The 26,214-nt window shown below is 36.6% G+C and overlaps 1 protein-coding gene across 7 annotated transcripts in view; it reads left to right on the top strand.

Moving 5' to 3' along the window:
* The window catches only part of INPP4B (inositol polyphosphate-4-phosphatase type II B), an 822,310-nt gene that overhangs the window by 608,372 nt on the left and 187,724 nt on the right, over positions 1–26,214 (top strand). For all 7 annotated transcript variants that reach the window (XM_059378706.1, XM_059378698.1, XM_059378688.1 and 4 more), the window contains 2 exons: positions 7,956–8,028; positions 21,710–21,857. In XM_059378706.1, the coding sequence (XP_059234689.1) occupies positions 7,956–8,028; positions 21,710–21,857 (221 nt within the window). The remainder of the gene's footprint in view (positions 1–7,955; positions 8,029–21,709; positions 21,858–26,214) is intronic.

Raw genomic sequence — 26,214 nt, 5'->3', positions numbered from 1 at the left:
CTTCATTCAATCCCTCTTTCCTTTGGAGTTCTGTATAAAATGGGTATTAGTCATCACTGCATGAATGCTTGCATCAAGATTAAGGAGGAAAGATTTGGAGGCCAAGTGGCAGACTGAGTATAAAAATAGACAGACAAGACTGCCTAGACCTGTGGCAGTATGCCAGGAGACCAGTAGCAGAAACACTTCCCATTTCAACACAGGCCTATTCTGACTGCTCCCAATCTATTACTAGTCACGTCTCTATTTTCACCCCCTGACTCCTTTACTGTGTTGCTATTATGAGGCAGTGCAAATTGAATCAGACTCTTTTCATAAACAGAGAACTTGACACCCAGGAATATGCCCCATCAAAGCCCCACATAAAGTTTCTGACTTAGAAATGTGAACTTAAAAAGACTTAACTGAACTGTTGTAGAAATAGGAGGTGGCAGTGTCAGCATGTACCATGTACGAGTCATAAATTGACTAAAATGATAAACATATCAATCATTGTTGGTGTTAGTTCTGTCCTGTCTGGGTTCTTAGTAAACATTGACCTTTTGCGAATTTTTTATGAAGTTATAATAAACTCTGTTGGCAAGCCTTCAGAATCTTCATAATTCATGAAGAACATGTAATAAGGTCCACTGTGCACAAAATTTAGGAGAATTATGTGGGAATAACTTTATCTCCGTGTTTCACAAGAGTTATCAGAATTTTCTGGAGTGTTTGATAGATGCACGCAAACTCCTTTGCAGATCTGCTTAATCAAAATCTCTATGAAGTGTATTAACACAATCTCCTAATGGTGACTGAAGTCCTGAAATTAGTGAATGACTGAAACACAGGACAAGACAAAGGGACTGAAATTGAGGTTATTTTTTTTAAAGATATTTTATTTATTTATATGACAGAGAGAGAGATCACAAGTAGGCAGAGAGGCAGGCAGAGAGAGAAAGGAGAAAGCAGGCTCCCTGCTGAGCAGAGAGCCTGATGCGGGGCTCGATCCCACGACCCTGAGATCATGACCTAAGCCGAAGGCAGAGGCTTAACCCACTGAGCCACCCAGGTGCCCCAAGATTGAGGTTATTTGTAAAACAACACTACTCTCTGCAGTTTATATGAATGGACGAGAAAGAAATGAAACTGTTAGCACCAGTCATGTGGGTGAGTGACACATGTCATTGGTGGCATAAATTGAAGTAGGTAGAAGATTATAGTACCTGTTTTAATCAGCTTAGGCTTCCATAATAATAAAATACCACAGACTGAATGGCTTAAACAACAAAAATGTATTTTATCACAGTTCTGGAGGCCAGGGAGTGCCAGGTCAATATACCAGATGACTTTGTTCCTGGTGAAGGCTCCCTTCCTGGCATGCAAACTTCCTTCTGTGTCCTCACATGGCCTTTCCTTGGCACATGAGCACAGAGACAGCCAGTGAGCTCTGGTGTCTCTTCCTCTTTTTGTAAGGACACCAGCCCAATAGGATTAGAGCCCCACTTTCATCATCTTCTTGATCTTTCATTCCCTCCATAAAGGCTGTCTCCAAATCGAGTCACATTGGGTGTTGGGGCTTCAGCAGAATGAATTTTGAGGAACACAATCCAGTTTCGAACAATATCCCTGATGTAAATATATTTGAATCTTTAATCTCATAAAACCTCCAGAGCCTGGAATAAAATATAAATGAAAAGCCAAGTTCTGTTCTCTCACATTAATTTACTTGTTTCCTTAAATCATATTGTTATGATACAGTTCTCATCAAGAAAGATGGTTCAGAAGGTCACTCACCATACCACACTGGTTCAAGCCTTTTTTTTTTTTTTTTTAAGATTTTATTTATGTTTTAGAAAGTGAGAGAAAGGTAGAGAGGCAAGCAAGTGGTTTGGGGTGGGGGAGGGCAGAAGAGAGAGAAAAATCTCAAGGAGACCCCCTGCTGAGCACAGAGCCTGATGCAAGGCTGGATCCCACGATGCTGAGATCATGACCTGAATGGAAACCAACAGTTGGACGCTTAAGGGACTGAGCCACCCAGATGCCCCACTCAAAGTTTTATTTGACTTGGACATACATACTGATAGAAGACAAAGTGTTAAAATCACATAGCTAGAGAAAGAAAAATTCACAAGAGAAACAGTAATGTGGACATTTTACAAAGTTCATATAATAAGTGAAATGTTGCATTAGGTATCCAATTTTTTTTTTCACATTTTGGAATTATCTTTGACTCATTTCTTCCTCTCATAGGCATAGTGAGTATGTCAGCAAATCCTGTTGATTTTGACTTTTAATATATCCAGAACCCAGTTTGAACCCTTCCCTCTTACAGCATTGTCTGTCACATACGTGTTTATGGTGGTCTCTTAAATGTCCCTTCTTCCTCCTTCCCAACGCCCCCCATCATCATAGTCTCTTCTCAGCAGAGCACTTATTAAAATGTAACACGGAATATTTCATTCCTCCAGTGGCTTCTCAACTCCCTGAAAGTATAAACCTAAATCCTTTCGGGGACCTACTTAAAGTCTGCGAGTGTCGGCCGCCATTACTTTCTTCATCCTCTACTCCTGTTCTTTGCTCACTTCCATCCAGCCTCATTCATTTCTTGGCTGTCTATTAAACATTCCAGGTGCATTTCCAACTCAGGTCTTTCACTTTGTTTTTCCATCTGCCTTTTTAGCATTTTCCCCGGGGTAAATATGTGCTTCATTCCCCCACTTCCTTTTAGTCTTTTTTTTTTTTTGCAAACTGTGACCTTCTCACTCTGCCTTCTCTGCCCTATATCCCAAATTGTCATGCCTACTGGAAACATTCTATCTCCTTTCTCTACATCATTTTTGTATTTTGTACCTACCACTGTCCAATCTCACATATATTTTATTTATCTCATTTATTGTCTATTTCCCTCACTAAAATTAAATTCCATGAGAGAAAGGTATTTTTCTATTTTGTTCGCTCCTTTACCCTTCTCCCTGGTGCCTAGGATAGAGCCTAGCACAGGAAAAATGAGTGAATGAGTAAATGACATCAATTTTACCTGGAAGAAATAAAATCCAAATTTGTCTCCGAGAAAGGATAAAATTTGGCTGCATATAAACTAATTGGTCCATAAATAAAAACTAGAGAGAGGATGCAGGAAAGAGTGCAGAATTATGAAGGAAAGAGGAAGAAACTTTTTTAAAAACAACCTTTCAATTAAAGAGTCAAGAAAAAAATATGCTGCTACAGAAAGAAAAATGAAAAAGGAAAATGATCAAATCAGGTGATAGATAGGAAAACCAATGTAAGTAACAGCCAACAGGATCTAGTGAGATGGCCATTGCCCTCCGCTCTGCCCTGCCACAGAGGGCACTTGGCTTCTTGTCAGGGGAGGGGGATTGTTAACAGACATCCTCTACTGAGGCTCTGCTGGGGCTGAATTTAGCTCCTACCTTGTCTCCCCCTTTTGTTTACTGTATTTATTATATTTGAATGTGGCACATGGCACTGTACCAATGACCAAATTAGTGGTGATTTCTGCAGAAGGAAAGAAAAGCCTTACGTATTTATGACGGTGAAAGAGATGGTATTAGTAGAGTAATATACATCTTATTTTTACTACGAGCCTGACCTGACTAGTATTTCATGGCTCTTCTCAGGTCATTTAGTGCCCATATTTTGAAGTGGTGTTTAATTGAATATTCATTAGCCGTGGTCAGGGAAAAGGTAGAATCCTAGGGGAGCTAAGGACCATCTTGAAAAGTTCCATCACTTTATTTTTCCCAAATACAGAAGTGAAAATCATATAACTAACTTAACTTACTTTATATTTGCAGACATGTAATATTCATCATTCATTTATCAAACAATACTGCCTTCTGTGTTCTAGGCAGTCTACCAGGTTCTCGATGTTCAGCAGTGAACCAACTAGACACAGATGCTGCCTTCTAGGGAATTAAACAATAACAAAATAAGCAAGTAATGTATTGTTGATCAGATGGTACTATATGCCGTCAAAAAAATAAGGGTACAAGGACTAGAGAGTGTGGGCTGTGACCATTTTATGCTGGGTGTTCAAGGACTGACTCACTGGTGATGTGATATCTGAACTGAAACACGCAGGAAATAAGGGAGCAAGAAATGGGCATCTGAGAGGAACACGAATTCTAGGTAGAGTTAACAGCAGGGGCAAAGACCCTGAGGTGGCAGCATGTCTCTAATGACTGGAACTGGGGGTTGAAAAGGAGAGTGGAAGGAGTTGAGGATAAGGTCCATAGGCAGGGAAGACAGATTGTATACTCCCTTATGGACCACGAGACTCTGAGCTAGGTGAAAAGACAGTTGAGGGTTTTTGACTACAGGTGTAAAATGATCTGATTCATGTTTTAAGAGGACTGTCCTGGCTGTTGTGTTGAGTATGGCCTGAAAAGAAGCAAGGACAGAAGAATGGAGCCTCTTCATTGCAAAGATTCAAGGCAGAAATGAAGATGAGTTGATGAGGTGAATCAGAGAAAGTGAAATGTGGCCAGACGCCAGGTACCAAAGAAAACCAAAGAATACACTTACCATCTGTAGTGATGATGAAAAATCAAAGGAACAGGTGCAGAAGGACCAGAGATTTTGAGATGTTAACTTTAAAATTTGAAAGGGATGCATATATCCAGGCAGTTAGAGACTTGAGTCTGGAATTCACGAGATGTCCAAGCTAGAATTACATATTTGTGACTAGTCAGCTGGTATTTGGATGGTATTTAAACCATGAGACTGAATTAGATAACCAAAGTGTAGCAATTTGCATACTTTACACTCCTAAAATTGGTATTTATGTGGATTTTACCTATTAATATTTACTGTATTACAGAATTTGCTTACTTAGGTTATACCTGTGGACATCTATCGTATTAGTAATTCAAACAAGAATTGTTTAAAGCACAAGAGTACACAAGCACACATACCATTAGCTGTCAGTGTATTAGGGCCTCTATGGAATTCCACTATAAGCTTATAAAAGAGAGAGAGAAGCAGATGAATAGTGCTTTCATATTATTATGAAAGTGATTTTTGTCTTCCCCTTGTGCCAGATGTTGCAGAAGGTGCAAAGGCAAACATTATCAGGGACCCCTGGAGACTCCAGGCCAAACTTTGGCAACCATAATTTGAGGAATAAACTAACACATGTAGAAGTGCTGAGCCAAGAAGTACTGGTCTTTGTCCTTTCTGGTCATTGTTGTCCTTACAATTTGGTTAATTTTCTAGCCCAAAGCAGGGCAAATCGGTATGTTAGTTGATAGTCAACATCATTAAACTCCCAGAAATTTATATATCTTATATGTCTTCCTCATGGTCACACTTACCATCAAATGACACTTTTTAAAGCACTCATCAAAATCAGTAGGCTTGCAGTGAGGGCTGTGGGGGAACAAAAAGCATGTTGTGTTTTACTCCTGCTCAGTATCACGAATATAAAATTGTTGCACTGAGAGCACACACAGTAGAAGTGCATAACCCAGAAAATATCCATCATAATGACAGCAATAAACAATAGACATAGCTCGGGCCTCCTTAAGCCTGTGTTTAATGATTCCAAGTCATTTTAATCTTTGCATACTCTGTAGCATGTAGCACAATATAAAAATGATTCTAGGTTCAACTGTAAAAAAATTAAATAAGCTAGGCTGAGGAAATAAGCACTGTGGTTCTTGGCTTCAGAACTCTCAATTTAAATAGTGACACAGACAGTACACTTGGGAAACAACTGAAGAAAATAATTAGAGTCCAAATATAAAAATATTTATTTAGTAAATATTTATTGAATTTTTCTGCTTATGTTCCATGGATTTAAATCTTAAGAGCATTGTAATAGTAAAGCTTTAAAATACAATAAAGATGCAAAGTAAGAATGATATTAGGTTAAAATTATTCTAAGTATCTGCCTTCTAGTGTAGATGGAAGATACAATGTATGAAAGTTCTATTTCTATATCCTTTGGTAAAATAATATAGACCTTCTGTTAGGAAACAAAAAGTTGACTTTGATTATGAAGAGGAGGGCTCCCTCCACGTAGAGAAGCAGTTTCTCAAGATAATAGCCTGATCCCCATGAATTATGGACTTCCTTACTAAAAGGGTTTAATATAAACCAATTCTATAAATTATATTGTAGATGATAATCCTGTTTGGAAAGGAGGACGGCTCGAAGCTATATACCTAGTTATTATGCGGAAAGATATGAAGGACAAATCACGAAAGGATTTAAACACCAGTCTGAGAATACGGAATTTGATTGGCCAGTAAATAAATACCATACATTGTAGAGCAGAGCACTGGTATGATGAATATAAAGTTTATGAAAGATTATTTTAACAGTCCTGTATGGACTGAAAAGAGTAGAGGAAATACTGGGAATAAGAGAAATAAAGAATTTTAAGTATGCCCCAGCATCATTGCACGTCGCTCTGTGATTTAGGAAGTGCATTTTCCAAATAGCTGTAGAGTAAAAGAAAGGAACACCTCTGAGTTCTGGTTTGGTCAGGAAAATGATTTAGAGGACATCAGATTCTAAAAGCTGTTTGCAGTTATTCATTCATTCAGTAAAGCGAACCTCAATAGAAGCACGAAAGAAATTAGGAAAGCACATTTTTCCCTATCAAGAAATGTGATGCATGTTTATTATGGGGGAGTAAGTAGTGGACTATACAAATTCAGAAGTAATATTTAAATGAATGCTTTAAATTATCTTTCTTCTTAAAATGCTTGATAGTTTTAAGCATTCCATCATTAACAGTGACTCAGTGACCATGAGTCTCCAAGAGGGCCAGTGCCTGGAGAAGAAAGAGTGGAGGGAGACAGTTCAGAGATAACCCAAGCAATCTTGATACACCCTTCTGGGGAGGGTGACCTGAGCCTTTTTGAGTCTCTTGAGCAAAGCAATGCATGCTACAGAGGTTTGGCTGCTTCCCTCATAACTCTTCAACAAAGATGTTTCTGAGTTCTGGGTTTTGCTTTTGTTTGCATTTGTTTGTTTAGGTCTGATATATTTAGTCTAAAAATTCACTCTCCTCTCTACTCAAACTACCACACACACACCCTTTTTTTGGCTAGAGATAGAAGGAAACTCATGAAAAAACAAATGTCAGTCATGCTGGTATCTGTCTGTGTGAGAGTTAAGTCTTTCGTCAGCTTCCTGGGGCCAGAAGAGCTGCTTCCTCTGTTAATTACAGTTTCAGAGGAAGTTAAGGAGAGACCATCACTTAGTGCTGTGTTGTCTGGCATATTGTTACCCATTTCTGCTTCACTCCCCAGGACCATTGCAATGTGCTCTTCTGTGTTTCTTATCCGTGCCCAGAGCAGTGTTGGTTCTGTAAGAGCTCATGAGCATAATCTATTAATCATAGATTCTAGATTCATGATCTTTGGATCAGCTTATTTACAAATTATTTATTTATATGTCAGCAATTTATAAATCAGAGATCAATTTATTTATAAAGTTTCCTACAGTTTATGAACAAGTATGTGCATTGTTTTAGCCACAGATGAAAATCATCTTTTGCCTTATGTAATTTTATGGTGCAACATATTTTATCTTTTATTTAAAGCTCTTACTTAAAAATATAGAAAATAATTTGCTTTTTATTGATCCAAAACTATCCCAGGTGACAGAAATGTAAAACCATTCAGTTTATCAATGTGATTTGCTGCACTAAGAACATGATGGGGACAATCCTTGTCCATTTTTTGCTTTCCTTTCTAAGTAGTTTTTAACTATAACCAAGATGTAATCTATAATTATGCAACACAATCATATAGATGTTTAAATAGTCACAAGTTAAACAAGTTTCATAATTAAGATAAAGCTGAAAATAGTGTTACAAAAATGTCATTCAAAACTTTTTGAAACCATGTGCATAGCCTCATATTTTGCAAACAAGATGGAAGAATTTCATTTCTTAATTTAATTATTTTCATATGTGTTTTTTTTCTTTTATTCTTCCCTAGTGTACACTGGTATGTGAATGTACAGCCCCAGAAAGTGTGAACGGAAAAGATAACTTACCTTTTTTGAATGCAGGTATGTATGTCAGTTTGGGAAACTTACGTTAGTTTCATATGAAGGTAAGTTTTAATTTCTGTGAACTCAGTGTTAAACTTGGGCAGCATCCTCACAGAATCATTTGTGAACACCAAGCAAATGAACTGGTAATCACTAGAAACATCATCACCAGTGGAGTAGGGATAGACATTGTTCCTGGGTTCTTGCTCATGGAGAGGAAGACTGAATCTGGGACACACACACAAAAAAAGGCTGAAGTGAAAGTTTAAGTGAAGGTGACAACAGAAAAGAAAGAAAAGAACTCTCCAGAATGAGTGAGGCAACTCCTGAATGAGTTGCCATTGAGGGCTTTCATGGTCCATCTTTTATAGGAAACTGACCAGGGAACTTGGTAAATTTCTTATCAATATCATGGTGGATTATTGAATACCAGGTCTATATTTAGAATGAACATGTTGGATTTGTAACTATCATGAGAACAAATAAGGTGTTCTTGTAAATATCATGTCCATTTCTCCAAATATGGGATTTCTGTGAGCCTGGTTATATCTCCTTCTCATGGCCCCCTACCCCTCTCCCCCTACCTAGCCTGTCTGTCCCTTATTCAACATGACAATCCCATAAGAAAGATATAAAAATACTTTGGCTATTTGGCAAAAAAAATTCCTTTTAGCTCTGGATTTTGTATTATCTGAAACAAGACACATTAGAGGACAGTAAGCATTAGAAATATGAAGCTCTTATTTAGTTGGACTTTTATTTATTTGTTTGAGAGAGAGAAAGGGAGAGAGGGAGCATTGTCTAGAGGGAGGAGGAAGGAGTTAAGGGGAGAGGGAGCAGCACACTCCCTGCTCAGGGCCCGGAACCACCCAGGCTCCAACAATTAGAAAGGTTGACTTTCTAATTATAGAATTCAAAACAGAGTTGTTAAAACAGTTGATATATGGATTCAGTAGGAAAAATTCATATGCGCGTTTATACATTCCCGGGAGTGTATGTATAGAATGTGTTGCTTGCAGTAATATATTTGAATTTCAACAAGGCACTAAACCATGTGTTAAATGATAACTTTGTGAATAAAACTGAAACTTATAGTATAGTTAAAAATGTGATAATATGTGTATGTAAATTATGGATCTACTTTTTAATGAAAATGTAAATTATGTTACCATTAATACTAAGTGTAAACACCGACTAGTGCAGTGACAAGCAGCAGGCTAAATGCCTTCTATGTCTTGGCTTGCCTTCTGACCTGTGCTGTGAAAAAGGCACTGTCCTTATTCTCCTTTTACAAATGAGGAAATTGGTCAAGGTCACCTACCTCGCAAATATCAGGTCCAGAATTTAAATTCAGTTGTGATCCCAAAGCCTTTTTCTCTTAATTACTAGGCCATGCTTTTACTAAAAAAACAAAACAAAAAACATTAATTAAAGTTGGTGCAACAGCAGAATAAGCCTGAATATTTCCCAAACACTGTCATGTCATATGTTTACACAATAGCAAAGCTGGAATAATAATCACCTTAGTGAATGATATGGAATTTCAAAGGCTTAGTAATAGATACCTGCTAAATTATTAGCAGTTTTTCATTGGCAACAATCTCTTATATTAAGGAATGGATCAAAGGAAGGCAACTCTTCAACTATGATTATCCAGAATGCAAAATAAAATGTAACAACAGCAAAGAATCATGAATTATACTTACATGGAGTGAGGGACTATACCAAAGAGGAGCAGCTCCTTAGCCTGTGAGCAAATGACATTTTTAATTTCATTTCATTTAGGACATAATAGTGAGAGGGATGTGCGATGAACAGTGATGGGTCTACCCAGACAGCCATAGATCCTAAAAGTACTTGATAAGTTTTCAGGCTGGTTAAAATAGCTAATATATCCTCAAATGGTCCTCCTCACATTTAGTTTAACATCTAAAAATTGACCAAACCTTTATTCCTTTAAGGTATCCAGATAACCTACTGAATTTACTAAATGCCAATTTCGAGAAATAAAATTGAACGTGGGACATATTAAATTCATGTTAAATACGTTTGAATGAATAGGGTTTTCACCACAATCATCTACACTATAATTATAAGATAACTTTTTAATAATTCACTCATCTGAATCTTGTAATTTTTATGCACAAAGAAATGCCATTTTAAAATACTGATTAGTTTAATATAAACTTCATAGAGAAAAACGGCTTTCTAAGGAAGAAAATATATTACTTAAGGAAGAAGAGACAGAAGAAACATAATAAAAAATAAATCTGCACCACCTCATACCCATGCCATAAAATCCGTAAGGCATGAGTCTTAGAAGTGTACTAACTCTTCCCGATTGCTAGGATACTATTCACGATTCATAAGTTGTAATATGACAAAGACAACTGACATGAAACTGATGGAGACAGCTGCATTCTGTAATTAAACTATACTTACTTAGTAGAGTGGAAGACGATTGATTCCTGCCTTTCTGCTTTTATGGAGGTGGCAGTTGGGTGGTGATTCTCCACTTAGTTCTAATGCTATTGCATATTGTCTTTAGTCCACACAACCCAGAGGAGCATTGGGTATTTGCCACAGATATTTTCTTTGAGCCTTCTTATATTAGGGAAAGATAAATAGTAAATGCAAGTCAAATGTCATATAGCTAGATTTTTAAAAATGTGTTTAAACTACAACTGTGCTCTGTATGAAATGTTTCTCCTCAAAATATGAAAGTGCGTTGTGTGGGTTTAGAATACGTATGAGTTTGGCCTGTGCATACCTTGGTCTTTTATTCTATTTAGTTTTCTATCTCAACTCAGCAACTTTGGAATTAATCTATTATATTCCCGTGTGTGGTTTTTTCTTTTCTTTCTTTCTTTCTTTTTTTTTTTTTTTTTTTAATCTGTAGGCAAAGGGAGCTACTGACATTCTTTTCAAGTCTTTGTATTAATGTGTTATATGGAACTTGCCAGCCTCAAGTGATTTATGAAGTACTTATGAGTGAATGGAAGAGAATGTCATATCTCATAGCAGCTCTTCACTATTCTATTTATATCTCTAGAGGCTTAATTTATTATTCAGGAAATTCACTTATCTATTGTAAGACTAACAAGAAAAAAGCTCTTCCCCCTAAGTTCTCACCCTTTTCATGCCCTGCTTGCCTTGCAAGTCCAACCTATATGTTGGGAGTCAGGGGAATGGAGGGCAGAGGGAGAGTAAGGATGAGTGGGAGGAGGGCAGAACTTGCAATTCCTTAAGAGAGATAGGGAAGAGTCTTGGCTGAATGGGGAGATGCATTCCTTCCAGCTGGTGCACTTACATTATCTGAAACTAGACATGCTGGAAGACATGGTAAGTATTAGAAATGCGGGGTTCTTACTTAGTTTGACTCTGACTACGTAAGTCGTACCATAAAGTTGCTAAAACAGTAGATTTCCATCTCTCATTATTTGCTTATTCATTTAAGCAAACTGGTAGTGAGAACACTTAAAACTGCTTGGTGGTGATGGGATGGGGAGTAGGGAAGTACAGTCAGGCCTCTCACATGCCCTGCTAAGTCACATCAGCCGAGGAACTTGGCTACCCCAGAACAATAACAAATGGGCTCTTGTGGCGTTAATATAAACACACCAGACGGGCTGTCAGAAGAACTGGTGTCAAAGCCTGGATTTGCTAACCAGCAGAGTGACTCTAATACCTGGGTCAGACCCGTTGACATCGATTCTTTTAAAATGACCACAGTAACCTGCACAGCCTTTGACTTCCTTTTCTGGCTCTTACATGTTTGAAGTCGATATAGCATAATTTAGCTTATCCTGTTCACCTTCTTTTTAGAAACATTTCATAAAAGTACTCATTTTAATCCATTTCAGAGGGAGTCACATATTAATTTTTTGGTCATTGTTACAGTTGTCTTTCTTAGAGGTTATTTCTGTTTAGTAAGCCTGATCAGAAATATGCTTTTTCAAAATTCTGTCAAGAAGATAATTCTCTCTGGAGTCCCAATTCTCTCAGTTTTCCTTGTGAAAGTATAATGCTGCAGAGTACTTCAGCCCATGGACCCTTCCATTACTATGCCAAATCTAAGGAGCTAATGGGCCCTATCACAACGTTTCCTCCTTTCTTCCCATTTTGAGTGAATTTTCCCCTGTCAGCAAGCATTAGATCTGATACAGCCTCTTTCTTGGTTGAATTCCATACTTCTTGAGTCATGAAATTATCCTTTATATTCCTTGAAGACCACTTTCGTAATTTAACGTGCATACTGTCCTTCATATTCACAGAGGGTATATCTGACAGCTGAGATTTCTGTGACCGTGTAAGTTGGAATCTAAAATAAAAATGAGGGGACTGCCCCGCTCTCAGTCCTAAATCCATGCAGTCCCCTTCCTGTTTGGAGAATTTATTGGTATTTTGCATTTCTTGCTTCACAGACAAATCATACTTTTGCTCAAAATAGGCCACTATATTTTTGATTCTTTTTCTCAAATTAGAGTTAAGCCATCTACTACTTTGCAGAAGATGCTAGATTATATGCTATTTAAGAAGAAAGAACATTGCGTATTTATTTCTGTATCTCTGGTGGCCAGAATACAATAGGAACTCTTGTCAAAAGACTGATAGCAAGTGTATCTTATCAATTCAGTTTATACTTCAGATAAATTTCTTTCAAATTCTCATTTTTTTAAAAGATTTTATTTATTTATTTGATTGAGGGAGAGGCAGTGAGAGAGGAAACACAAGAGCAAGGGGGAGCTGGAGAGGAAGAAGTAGATTCTCCTCTGATCGAGGATCCTGACTCTGCTTGATCCCAGGACTCTGGGATCATAACCTGAGCCAAAGGCAGACGCTTAGTGACTGAGACACCCAGGCACCCTGATCAAATTCTCATTTTTAAATGTTTTCTGCCTCTTATCAGTAAAGCATGAGACTCTTGGTCTTGATGTCTTGAGTTCAAGCCCCACATTGGGTATAGAAATTATTTAAAAAAAAAAAAATGTTTCCTGCCTCATATGACACCATAGATTTTAGCTGCCTTTCACAGTACCTAAATATTGAGATAATACTCTCCTCACTAACATCCCTATCCAAAGCCATGCATGACGCAGAATATAATAAGAGATTGTTAAAAATATGTCCTTCTTGGGGCTCCTGGGTGGCTCAGGTGTTAAGATTCTGCCTTCTGCTCGGATCATGATCCCAGGGTCCTGGGATTGAGCCCTGCCTAGGGCTCTCTGCTCCACGGGAAGCCTGCTTCTCCCTCTCTCACTCCTGCTGTTTGTGTTCCTTCTCTCACTGTGTCTTTCTCTGTCAAATAAATAAATAAAATATTTTTTCAAAATGTCCCTCTTTACTCATTTTAAGTTCTCATGAATTCCATCCAAAAAGCAAATTCCCTGTTTCCCCCGTTCTTTCTTTTCTTTCATGAGCTATGAAATCTACTAACTTGTTGATTTTTAGATGGTGTCATTTTATATAAGCAAAGATATTTCTGTTGTATTTTCCCCATACTAATTTAAATAGATGTTGCCCTTGTATCTGTAAGTGTCTGCTATATAAAATTTGGGGCCATTTTGAATACCTGCCCTTGATCCTTTTTACTCACTAGATTTCTCTGCCCTTTGCTGTTTTAACAAATATGATAGCGTCTATTAACTTTGCTCTTTTGGAATTTCCATACATTTTCATTATGGAGTACTAATATATTTAGAGAGTTAAATAGCTTCAGTAGAAGAGTGAATTTCATTATCTAATAATCAATGGATTCATCTCTTATACACCTTTAAATGTTTCAGCTATCTTCCTGTAGTAAGTCCACTACCTCCTCCACGGCCCATCTTAGGTAAAACTGGAAGAAAAATAAAGGCAAGAAGATGATATGGTGAAAAAGCTAACATTTTGTGGACAAATGTGAGGAGAGCTTTCTACTTCTCAAGTTTTTTCCATTCTTCATTCCGATGCCTGTGCTTCCTTAAAGTGAGGTTTTCAGTTTTATTCCTACTCTTGCATTTTCCCCTCTCAACTCACACAGTTGTTGGTGCTCTCACTGTTCTCTTTTTGGTGAGAGTAATGGTGGGAAACATTGAGTTCCAAGGGTTAAGCTTATGTCTGTGGAATGTTTATATTTACTGGGCACTGTGCTATGTGTAGGAGATAAAATGAGGACAAGAAAAACAGCACAGTCTTGGCCTTCACAAAGTTCACACTCTAATGCTTGACGTGGAATAATGAGTCAGTTGTAGCACAACTGGTAACAACCATGATGAAGATGGGGATGGGAAGGACAAAGAAGACAAACCTATAGGGAGGGATGGGGTAGAAGCCAAGGAAGGCTTCCTGGAGGAGGTGCTAGCACAGCTGAGTTTACTTATAGCCAACAAAGAGGGGTGTTCCTTTGAGATGCAGAGAATCCCTTGAACAGAAGAAACTGGTGAGGAACAACTTGAATTCAGAGAATTATAGGTCATTTCAGATTGCTCAGTGTGAAATTTGAGCCACCTTCTACCTTTACTAGTGGTATCCTTTACTTTAATCACTGAACTAGAATGAAAAGAGCAAATCATTCAAACTGGAAAGAGTGACACAAATCATTTCCTGACCATCTAAAATCTAAAATCCAAATTCTACACACTAACCTCACCAATTATCATCAACTTGAGACTAAATGCCCACAAAATATTATCTTTATATCCTATTCTGACATGTGTAGTCATTTTTTCTGATTCTGGGCCTTAAATTGAAGATGGAGGGCCAAGAACTTATAGGTTTGGCTAGACTAGGAAAGCAGTACTTTATAGGTTTGGCTAGACTAGGAAAGCAGTACTTTGTCCAATACAGCTTATATCCTATTTTCTAGTCTATTCTTTCCTTTTCTTCTTTAAAAAACAAGACAAACAATAACATAATTTAGATTTTATAACAAACCTAGAGAAAAGTAACTAAACCATTTTCAGGGGTTCATTTTTTTTTTAACAATTGATTTTATCTCTTTTTTCCTTCCATATATATATATATATTTAATTTTTTATAAACATATAATATATTTTTATCCCCAGGGGTACAGGTCTGTGAATCGCCAGGTTTACACACTTCACAGCACTCACCATAGAACATACCCTCCCCAATGTCCATAACCCCACCCCCCTCTCCCAACCCCCTTACCCACAGCAACCCCCAGTTTGTTTTGTGAGATTAAGAGTCACTTATGGTATTCATCCTTTCTGATGGAGGCATAATACTCCATAGTGTATATGGACCACATTTTCCTTATCCATTCGTCCGTTGAAGGGCAGCTTTTGTAGCAACATGGATGGGACTGGAAGAGATTATGCTGAGTGAAATAAGTCAAGCAGAGAGAGTCAATTATCATATGGTTTCACTTATTTGTGGAGCATAACAAATAGCATGGAGGACATGGGGAGTTAGAGAGGAGAAGGGAGTTGGGGGAAATTGGAAGGGGAGGTGAACCATGAAAGACTATGGACTCTGAAAAGCAATCTGAGAGATTTGAAGTGGCGGGGAGGTGGGAGGTTGGGGTACCAAGTGGTGGGTATTATAGAGGGCATGGATTGCATGGGGCACTGGGTGGGGTGCAAAAATAATGAATACTGTTATGCTGAAAATAAAAAATAAATTATAAAAAAAAGAGTCACTTATGGTTTTTCTCCCTCCCAATCCCATCTTGTTTCATTTATTCTTCTCCTACCCCCCAAACCCCCACGTTGCATCTCCACTTCCTCATATCGGGGAGATCATATGATAGTTGTCTTTCTCCGATTGGCTTATTTCGCTAAGCATGATACCCTCTAGTTCCATCCACATCGTTGCAAATGGCAAGATTTCATTTCTTTTGATGGATGCATAGTATTCCATTGTGTATATATACCACATCTTTATATATTTTTAAAGATTTTATTTATTTATTTATTTGACAGGCAGAGATCACAAGTAGGCAGAGAGGCAGGCAGAGAGAGAGTCAAAAGCAGGTTCCCCACCGAGCAAAGAGCCCATTGCAGGGCTCGATCCCAGGACCCTGAGACCATGACCCAAGGCAAAGGCAGAAGCTTAACCTACTGAGCCACCCAGATGCCCCTCCGTCTTTATTATTTTTAAAGAGATCTCTTTTTGCTATATTTTCCAAGTTCCTCTCATGTCTTCTTGCCATCTCTTTTCCATAACCATGCTTAGGATAGTGTTTTAGTGACTTCTATTTAGGTTTTTCAGTTCTTATCCAACCTTAAAAAGAGACAACCTACATTTCAGATGTCTATAAATCTAAGATATTTCCAAGTACAAATGAGGGAATGTCAGTATCTAATTGGATTACACAGACATATCTTTAGTAAGTATAATGTAGCATTTGGAAAACAGGCAATGTATGTACATTCAGCAGAATAATTAAACTATTAAACAACTGCATAGTTAAAAGCCACAGAATGAATTCTCTACAACAATCTGTAGGACATTAAACTAATGATTTTTGTAAGACTTAAAGCCAATAAAGTCAGAATCCATTTAAATACGTGACTTCTACCACCTCCTGAATGCAAGAAAGTTCACAGATGAGCTTCCTCTAGAGAAATATATTAAGGACAATTAGAGAAAATAAGCATTTGGCTTTTTGATGACCCTTTTGTCCCTGAATCTAAATTTATAAAATTCCTTTTCTGTCTACTGACATTCCTAAAACAGGCACAGGGAAAAGGAAAAAAAAAAAGTCCTCCCTGTGGTATGTCTCTGGTTTATCTTTTCTGCCCTAGTTTGCTTTTAACAGCCATGCTTTGTTGTTTTACTTTATGTATTGTCTATGTGTTGGCATTGTTGAACATTTCTTTGGCATCTTTATTTTGATAATTCATTGTTGGAACAACTTGTGAGCAGATTACCTTGTTAAAGAAGCCCTGCTACAACGTCTGAGAAAAATATAGACGTTTGAGTTGCACTGCAATTTGGTGGGGGTGGGGGGGATCTGCCTTTTATTTTCCATAACTGTGCTCACCATAGGGAGTTAACCTCAAGGGGAATGTATCAATATTCGGACCAGCTTAGAACTTTACTCTTATTAAGTCATCCCAAGACCATGATGTGCTCCAAAATATCTCCACTATTTTTCTCAAGGGGAATGTATTAATATTCGGACCAGCTTAGAACTTTACTCTTATTAAGTCATCCCAAGACCATGATGTGCTCCAAAATATCTCCACTATTTTTCTCTTGGCAGAATCTGTCACACAATGTTTTTAGCAATTGTTTTGGCAAAAGCAGTGAAAAAAATGAAAAGCATACGCACAGGGGTCTCTTTAGAGAATTTATAATAGATATTAGATAGTAATCTGAGTTGACAGGCCTATTGTATGGTCAGAAATATATCTTCTATATAAAGAAAAACTTGGCATCAATAAAGAGCCAGAGCTGAAAATGATGGACTCATTCCCATAGCTGGAATGAGTGTGCAGAATTGTTAGAATTGTATCTCTTCTGTAGGGAAGAAACTTTAAAAAATTGACACAAGCATTCATCATTTATGATCCATTGTTCAGTATTTGGTGCATGAATACCATGCCTTACTATTATGTGAAGATGATAAAATCTCCCCATTATCAACACTTTAAGAATTTTGAGTTAAGAGCGTATTATCTGGTCTTTTTTGTAACTAGTGCAATAAATTTGCATGATAATAAAATGTTGAGCCATATTTTTTTTCATTTTTAAATCATATTCCATTATATGGTATTTTAAGATACAGAGTAGGTGTTCTTATTCTATGCATAGTAGGTGTTTAATAAGGAATGCTTCTGGATTAAATTGGGTTGTAAGGTGGATCCCACTATAGCTACATTGAAATCCTGATTTAGTACTCATGAATTAGGAGGAGTCAAGATGGCGGAGGAGTAGCAGACTGAGATGACATCAGGTCGCAGGAGTTCAGCCAGATAGTTATCAAACCATTCTGAACACCTACAAACTCAACAGGAGGTCAAAGAGAAGAGCAGCAATTCTAGAAATGGTACTAATGTTTGGAGACCTATGAGTTTCAAATGATCATAATCTATGACGTAAAAATTAGATGGGGAACATAATTGGGATTTTCTTTTGGATGATCAAGTTGACTGATTTTTTTTTTTTAATTCGTCCCAAGTGTTTTCCTTAAAAACAGCAGCATTCCCACAGAGTCCTTGTATGATATGTACCAGGTGGTCAGAGGAGAGTTCCGGAGCTCATTAATCCAACTGCCTTTGATTTCTGCATAAGCTATTTTAATGAAGATCTATATTTAAACACACCGAAAAGCATTAAATTAAAAACAATGTGATCAAAAGTGGGAAGACTAGCTTTGGGATAACTGAGAAAATGAAAAATTTTATATTTTGTAATTTGATTCGAAATACATATTTTCTAAAAAATAACTATTGCTTTATAAAAGGCAAGAAAAATGAAGGATTCTTACAAAAATTCCACATAATCTTGAAGGAAAAAAAAAAAACAAACAAACCCAGAGGTTTAAAAGCAGCACATATGCTGAGTATACATAAGCCAAGGAACTGAATATTTACTTAGGTTACTAAGAAAGAATTTGGACATTTTCAGAGATTATTTTTTGTCTTAGTATAAAAAAAAACGGGTTTATGTTCCTAATCATGTTAGCTATATTAGAATTCATGACACCCCATCAATGGTTTAACCTGACTGACGTTATGTTAAATTCAATACATACTTTTTTTTATTCTCAAACTCGAGATAGAACAGTAGAGATTATAGTAAAATTCTTACATCTTTGAAACATTGTAACTTTAAAAATTAATAAGATATCATAGTTTCTTTTATTGGCTGGCTTATAATTCAGATGTAAGAAAATATATCTGATGAGGCCTAATAAATCCAAAATATATAAATAAATCATAAAACTCAATAGCAAAAAAGCCAATCAGTTTTAAAAATGGGCAGAGGACCTGAATAAACATTTTTCCAAAGAAGACATGCAGATCTCCTACAGGTACATAAAAAGATGCTCAATATAACTAATCATCAGGGAAATGCAAATCAAAACTACAATGAATGGTCACCTCACACCTATTACAATAGATAAGAAGTAACTAGTGTTAGAGAGGATGTATAGAGAAAAGGGACCCCTTGTGCACTGTTAGTAGGAATATAAATTGGTGTAGGCACTATGGAAAACAGTATGGAAGTTCCTCAGAAAGTCGATAATGGGATTTCTATGTGATCCAGCAATTCCACTTCTAGGAATATATCCAAAAGAAATGAAATGAAATAAAAACACTAACTTGAAAAGATACATGCCATCCCCAGGTTCATAGCAGTATTATTTGTAATTGCCAAGTGTCCACTGATGGAAGAATGGATACAGAAATGTGTTGGGGCATCTGGGTGGCTCAGTGGATTAAAGCCTCTGCCTTTGGCTCAGGTCATGATCTCAGGGTCCTGGGATGGAGCCCCACATGGGGTTGTCTGATCAGCAGGGAGCCTACTTCCCCCCCTCCACCACCTGCCTCTCTGCCTACTTGTGATCTCTGTCAAATGAATAAATAAGTAAATGAATCTTTTTTTTTTTTTTTTTTTTTTTTTTACAAATGAATTCTGCCCTTTATTTCTCTAGAACTTTGAGGACTTCATTTCTTTTTTTTTTTTTTTAATTTTTTATTTAAAAAAATGTGTACTATATGTAATGGAATATAACTCAGACATAAAAAAGAATGAAATCTTACCATATGCAACAATATGAATGAACCTTAAAGGAATTATGCTAAGGGAGATCAGTCAGACACAGAAAGACAAATATCATATGAGCTCTCTTATATGTAGAATCAAATCAGTCAATCAATCAATCAAAACAAAACAAAACCAAGCTCATAGTTACAGACAACAGGTTGGGAGTTGCCAGAGGTAGCTGGTGGCAATGGTTGAAATGAGTGAAGGGTATCAGAAGGTTCATATTTCCAGTTATAAAATAAGTAAGTCTTAGGGATATAATATACAACATGATGACTATAGTTAATAATACTCTATTTGAAAGTTAGTAAGAGAACACACCTTAAAAGTTCTCATCACAAGAAAAAAAATTATAACTATGATGGTGACAGATGTTAACTAGACTTATTGTGGTGATCATTTTGTGACAGCATACAATATTGAATCATTACATTGTACACCTGAAACTAATGTAATGTTATATGTCAATCACCTCAATAAAAAGGAAGGGAAATAAATATAATTATGAATCTGTGATATAATCTAATTGATAAAATTTAGAGCTAATATTTATGTTAAAAATATAATCACTTTAGATATATAGCTCTAGATTCTATTTCTATTTTTTTTAAGTGTACATACAACTCTAGATTTTAAACATTTTACCTCAACATGCTGGAAATATTCTACTGTCTTCTGGCTTCTATTGGTTCTTTTGAAAAGTAAACACTGGCTGGCTAATTCTTAGCAGTGGATAAGTAGGTATACTGGAAACTTTGAGCCTGGTTGTTGAAGAATGGGATGTTTGAGATCAACATTTCTGATATAGCATTAATTCTGATAATGATGATGTCTAGACAATACTTCTGAGAATGGATGATTGAAGATGAATGGATGAATAGATTCTCATTTTAATGTTCCAAAAGCTATTGTATATTTACCCAAGTAGTGAATGAGATATGGTCTTATAGGACATTAAATTTTTGAAAGGAATTTTACCCTATACGTTGAGGAGACCTGGCCCATATAACCCATGCTTCATTTTAGTATCAAATTTTGTTTTAAATCAGCTTTATTGGTAAACTGGAGTCAAATAATTATAGATGCTTTACTGGCAATTGACTGATATTTTCTTACCCACTAAGCTTTGGTGCATGAGTATAACAAAGGCAGTCATTGCTCAACAGCAGTGGAAATAAATTTCTGACCCAAAATAAATGGCTGGAGAGTGTGGCAGAAGGCCTCATGAAAATGTATCAAATATTATTTTAATATCTGGCCCTCCACTTTTTCTCTAAATCTTAAAATCATTGATGGCGTGATCTTGTTACTTCTTCCCTAAACACTTCCCATCCACAAATACAGTTTGCTCATAACCTCATTGTCTTGCTTCTGGTAATATGTGATATTAGAAAGTGTATTATTGACTCATTGGCACTAAAGTATGCATAATATTTGAACTGTAATAGCTCTTAAGCCAATGAATAAACCTTTCTAGCATTAAGGAAACAAAACAATTTTAGTAGTGGGGCTATTTGAAACCTCTGAAATAACATGTCTCACCTACTGTCTAAGTGAACAGAGCTGACTAACAATTATCAGAAGAAATTAAGAAATATTATTTTTCTATGTATTAAATGTTAATATATATATTTCATGTATATTTATAAATACATATGCTTTAACAAAATCTTTAGAAGAGAAAGAAATTAATAGGTGGCAAACTAGCAAGCCACAATAGCCACATTTATGACTTGGAACTTGATGTATCACTTCTTAATTTAATAAAGACTACTTGTCCCAGAAGCTACTGAAAAAAGTACAAAAACAAAATTCTTAGAAATTCAAATACACTGTTCCATTATGATAAAAACAAATTCTTGATTAAATCAACAATTACAACAATACACTGATTAAGGATTTTGTTAATTGATCTTTCTCTAATGGGCATATATTTATAATTTAACTATTAACCTGTTGTGTTTTTCTTCCCTCTCAGTGCTAAAGAACCCGGTGTGTAAATTATATAGATTTCCCACATCTGACAATAAGTGGATGCGAATCCGGGAGCAGATGTCAGAGAGCATACTTTCTTTTCATATTCCTAAGGAATTGATTTCTCTTCACATAAAAGAAGATTTGTGTAGGTAAGAGAAAATAATTTATGATTGTCTCTCACATTTTTTTCTAGAAAATATTTTTTCTTAAAGTATAATGATAATGTAAAAATCTAGACTTGCAACTGTCCAGTGTTGATGGCCACTAACCATGTCTGTCTGTTAATCATTTGAAATGCTACTAGTCCAATTTGAGATGTTCTTTAAAGATTAAAATACAGATTTTGAATTCTTATCCCACAAACGGATAGACTGACTTTATAACGATATATTAAAATTTAGAGTATATTAGGGTTAAATAAAATATGTTATTAATCTCACCTGCTTTTTTTAACTTTAAAAATATGACTACTAGGAAGTTTAAAATTATATATATGACTCTCATTATGGCTTGCATTATATTTCTATTGTATAATTGCTATCTAGCCAATCACTTGAGTTTTGACCTTGCTAATAATCCTTTTATCTTTATCTCATCTGCTTACCATTACTGTTTCTGCAAGAAATTCCTACTTGACTCTTCTTTGGACTACTCATCTGTAACAAGACTTTCAGATGTTTTTGGTCCAAAAACTCCTTTATTGTTTTTAAAAGAGAGGGAGAGAGGGTGGGGGACAGGCAGGGAGAGAAAATCTTAAGCAGGCTCCATGCCCAGCATGGAGCCAAATGCAGGGTTCTGTCTCATGATACTGAGATCATGACTGAGATGAAATCAAGAATCAGCTCCTTAACTGACTGTACTATCCAGGCACCCCCTTAGATGACTGATAATTATGCTATATGAATGGACAGTGTTGTCATACAGCAAACTTAAATATGTTGCCGTAATAAAACAGAAAGATCTGGGAACTGGTTGTCAATAAGAATAACTCTGAGGCATGACAACTCAAATAATTTCTTTTTCTGCCTTATAAACCTCTAGTGATTTTAAAATGCTGAATACTACATTATATTACTGTTAAGACCATAAATTTCAGAAATATTTTTGTAATGTTTGTAATTGCTGAAATACATAGCAAAGTGTAAAATGTCTAAAATTTGGATCTCTGGCCTATGTTCACTTTAATACACCAGTTACCTAATAGTAGTGTGCCCTTTGGGTAGACTCTATAGTCCCCAAGCATTCTGTATTGATCTAAACTAGTGAGCAAACAATGGACAAGGCAGGTCAAATTTGGCAGTATTGACAGTATATTTTAGGGTAGGAATGACTGCACAAATACTATATTTCTGATTGAGGAGTAAGAGAAAGAAAAAGCAGAGCCTAGATTTTAGAGAAAATTAGGCAGGAAACTGGGTTGCAAGAAACAACCTGGATTTAGGAAAATAAAGATTAAAAGAGAGACAGAAGATAGATATTTGAGAGTAGCAGATTGAGAATAATCAGGCCACAAAAATCAGATAAAAGTTATTGACTCAGGACAAGAGAAGCTGTAGCATGTTCAGGAACCTGAACAGACTACCTATAAGAGCTGCCTATAAGGATGAATTAATATAAGCCAAATTATTCAGTACTATCCTTTCCCAGAGCTAGTAGTAAGCATATGCAATGGGCAAAACAAATTCCCAGGAAGGATAAGCTAATTTAGGGAGTTTGTATCTTTGAAGTCATAAAAGAAGTATCAACTTCAGCATTGTTATATTCGAGATTATGACACTAAGAACCATTCCTACTAGTGTCATGTAAAGATTACATTTCACATGGAAGGTTTGGGAAAGATAACTCTTCCTCACAGGTGTTGTACAGTAAGGAAAGTTTCCTTAGAAAAGCATGAGGTCATAGGCAGTGCTTTTATTTCAGCTGAGAACCATAGAAGAGAAGTTGATAGATGTGGTGGATTTAAGCAGTTAGAGATAGACATTGCCCTAAAAATGACTCCTGATAACTCAATCTAAGTTAGCCAGTCCTAAATTCTCACTAAAATATCTATATCATGCCAGACTCTCCTGGCCAGCAAAGTTCCTGTTCAAAAATCCAATGATAGCCTTATGGGTTTCCCTTGTATGTAACTGTTTTCTTTTCTCTTGATGGTTTTAGAATTCTCTATTTATAACTACTTTTACCATTTTAATTACTGTGTGTCTTGGCATAGACCTTCTTGGATTGATTTTGCTGGGGAATTTCTGTGCCTCCTAGAACTAAATTTCGGTTTCCTTCCCCAAATTTGGGAAATTTTCAGCTATTATTTCTTTAAATAATTTTTCTGTCCCTTTTTTTTCTCTCTTCTGGGATCCCCATTATTCTACTAATCTTGTTACTGGATATTTACCCAAAGAATACAAAAACAATAATTCAGAGGAATACATGCACCCCTTTGTTTACTGACACATTATTTATAATAACCAAATTATGGAAGCAACCAAGTATCCATCGATAGGTGAATGGTTAAAGCATATGTGGTATATATATACAATAGAGTTAGCCATAAAAAAGAACGAAATCTTGCCATTTACTACAAACAGATGCATCTAGGGAATATAATGGTAAGTGAAATAAGCCAGTTAGAGGAAGACAAGTACCATATGATTTCACTCATATGCAGAGTTTAAGAAACAAAACAAATGAACAAAGAAAAAAAAAGAGAGAAACCAAAAACAATCCATTAACTATAGAAAACAAGTAGATGGTTACAAGAGGGAATATAGGTGTGGAGATAGGTAAAATAGGTGAAGGGAACTAGTAGTACAATTATTGTGATGAGCATGGAGTAAAGTATGGAATTGTTTAATCATTGTATTGTGCACCTGAAATGAATATAAAACCATATGTTAACTATTCTGGAACTAAAATTTTAAAAATAACCCATAAAGACACAAAAAATGGAAAATGGTGGCCATTCACAAGATATGGAAATCTATAAACATACTACACATACTACCACATTATTAAAATGAAAAATAATAAATCTTTCTTAAAAAAAGATTTTATTTATTTATTTGAGAGAGAGAGAGAGAGAGAGAGTGAGAGAGAGAGCACAAACAGGGAGGGGGCAGAAGGAGAGGGAGAAGAAGACACCCTGCTGAGCAGGGAGCCCCATTTGGGATCATGATCTGAGCTAAAGGCAGACGCTTAACCAACTGAGCCACCCAGGTGCCCAGGGTTAAAAATCTTAGTTGACAGACCATTAATGCTATTTCATCTAATAATACAGCAAGCTAGTGAGAAAGAGGATGAAGAGAAAGACTCCTAATGTTGCCCCAGTCTGTCTGTTTTGTTTATCTGTTTTGTTTTAAGTTTTATTTACTTATTTATTTGAGAGAGAGTGGGGGTAGGGGCAGAAGGAGAGAGAGAGAGAATCCCAAGCAGACTCCCTGCTGATCCTGGAACCCGATATGGGGCTTGATCTCACGACCACAAGATCATGACTGCACCTGAAATCAAGACTCAAACACTTAACTGATTGAGCCACCCAGGTGCCCATCCTCTATCTGCTTCTGTCATCAGTTTAGAAACTTCCTTAAAGCCTGAGCCGCTGACCTTCTGCATGTCTAGTACTTTACAGTCTTCCACAGTGCTATCTTTAATCCCTATCTCCTCTCCATTCCTACTAATGTCTCTCAGTCTAGCCATTCACTGACAGTAAATCCCAGGAGGAAATACTGAGTAGGGAATAAGGAGAAAACAGCTATTCCATATACCATCTGCCTTCTCCACCACCTTTTCTGTTTAAGTCTCTTATGTAACTTCTTTTTTTTTTTTTTTTTTAATTTTATTTATTTATTTGTCAGAGAGAGAGAGAGCGAGCGAAAGCGAGCACAGGCAGACAGAGTGGAAGGCAGAGTCAGAGGGAGAAGCAGGCTCCCTGCAGAGCAAGGAGCCCGATGTGGGACTCGATCCCAGGACGCTGGGATCATGACCTGAGCCGAAGGCAGCGGCTTAACCAACTGAGCCACCCAGGCGTCCCTAACTTCTGAGAACGGTACTAGAATTATGTGTTGGGAAGGGAAGAGGGAAGGTTCTACTTACAAAATACTTAGTATAACACCTTGCTTTTGAGAAGTTACTGAATTCCTTCATAATCATGATGCTCTGGGAATTGTTCAGAGGAGAAAAAGCCCATTTCAGTCCTTAAAACTAAAGTATATAAAAATCTGATAGGTCTCAGGGGCGCCTGGGTAGTTCAGTCGGTTAAATGTCTGCTTTAGGTCATGATCCCAGGGTCGTAGGACAGAATCCCACATTGGTCTCCTGCTCAGCGGGGATCCTGCTTCTCCCTCTCCCTCTGCCTGCTGCTCTGCCTACTTGTGCTCTCTCTCTCTATCTCTCTGTCAAATAAATAAGTAAAATCTTAAAAAAAAAAATCTGGTAGGTCTGAAAATTGGCTAGGCACTGTGAAGAGCAGCATATTCCATATATCCTCTACTCTCTCCATCACCTTTTCTAGGT

This window comes from Mustela nigripes, chromosome 1, assembly GCF_022355385.1.
Source record: "Mustela nigripes isolate SB6536 chromosome 1, MUSNIG.SB6536, whole genome shotgun sequence".
NCBI lineage: Eukaryota > Metazoa > Chordata > Mammalia > Carnivora > Mustelidae > Mustela > Mustela nigripes.
This window is presented reverse-complemented; position numbering and strand designations above follow the sequence as displayed.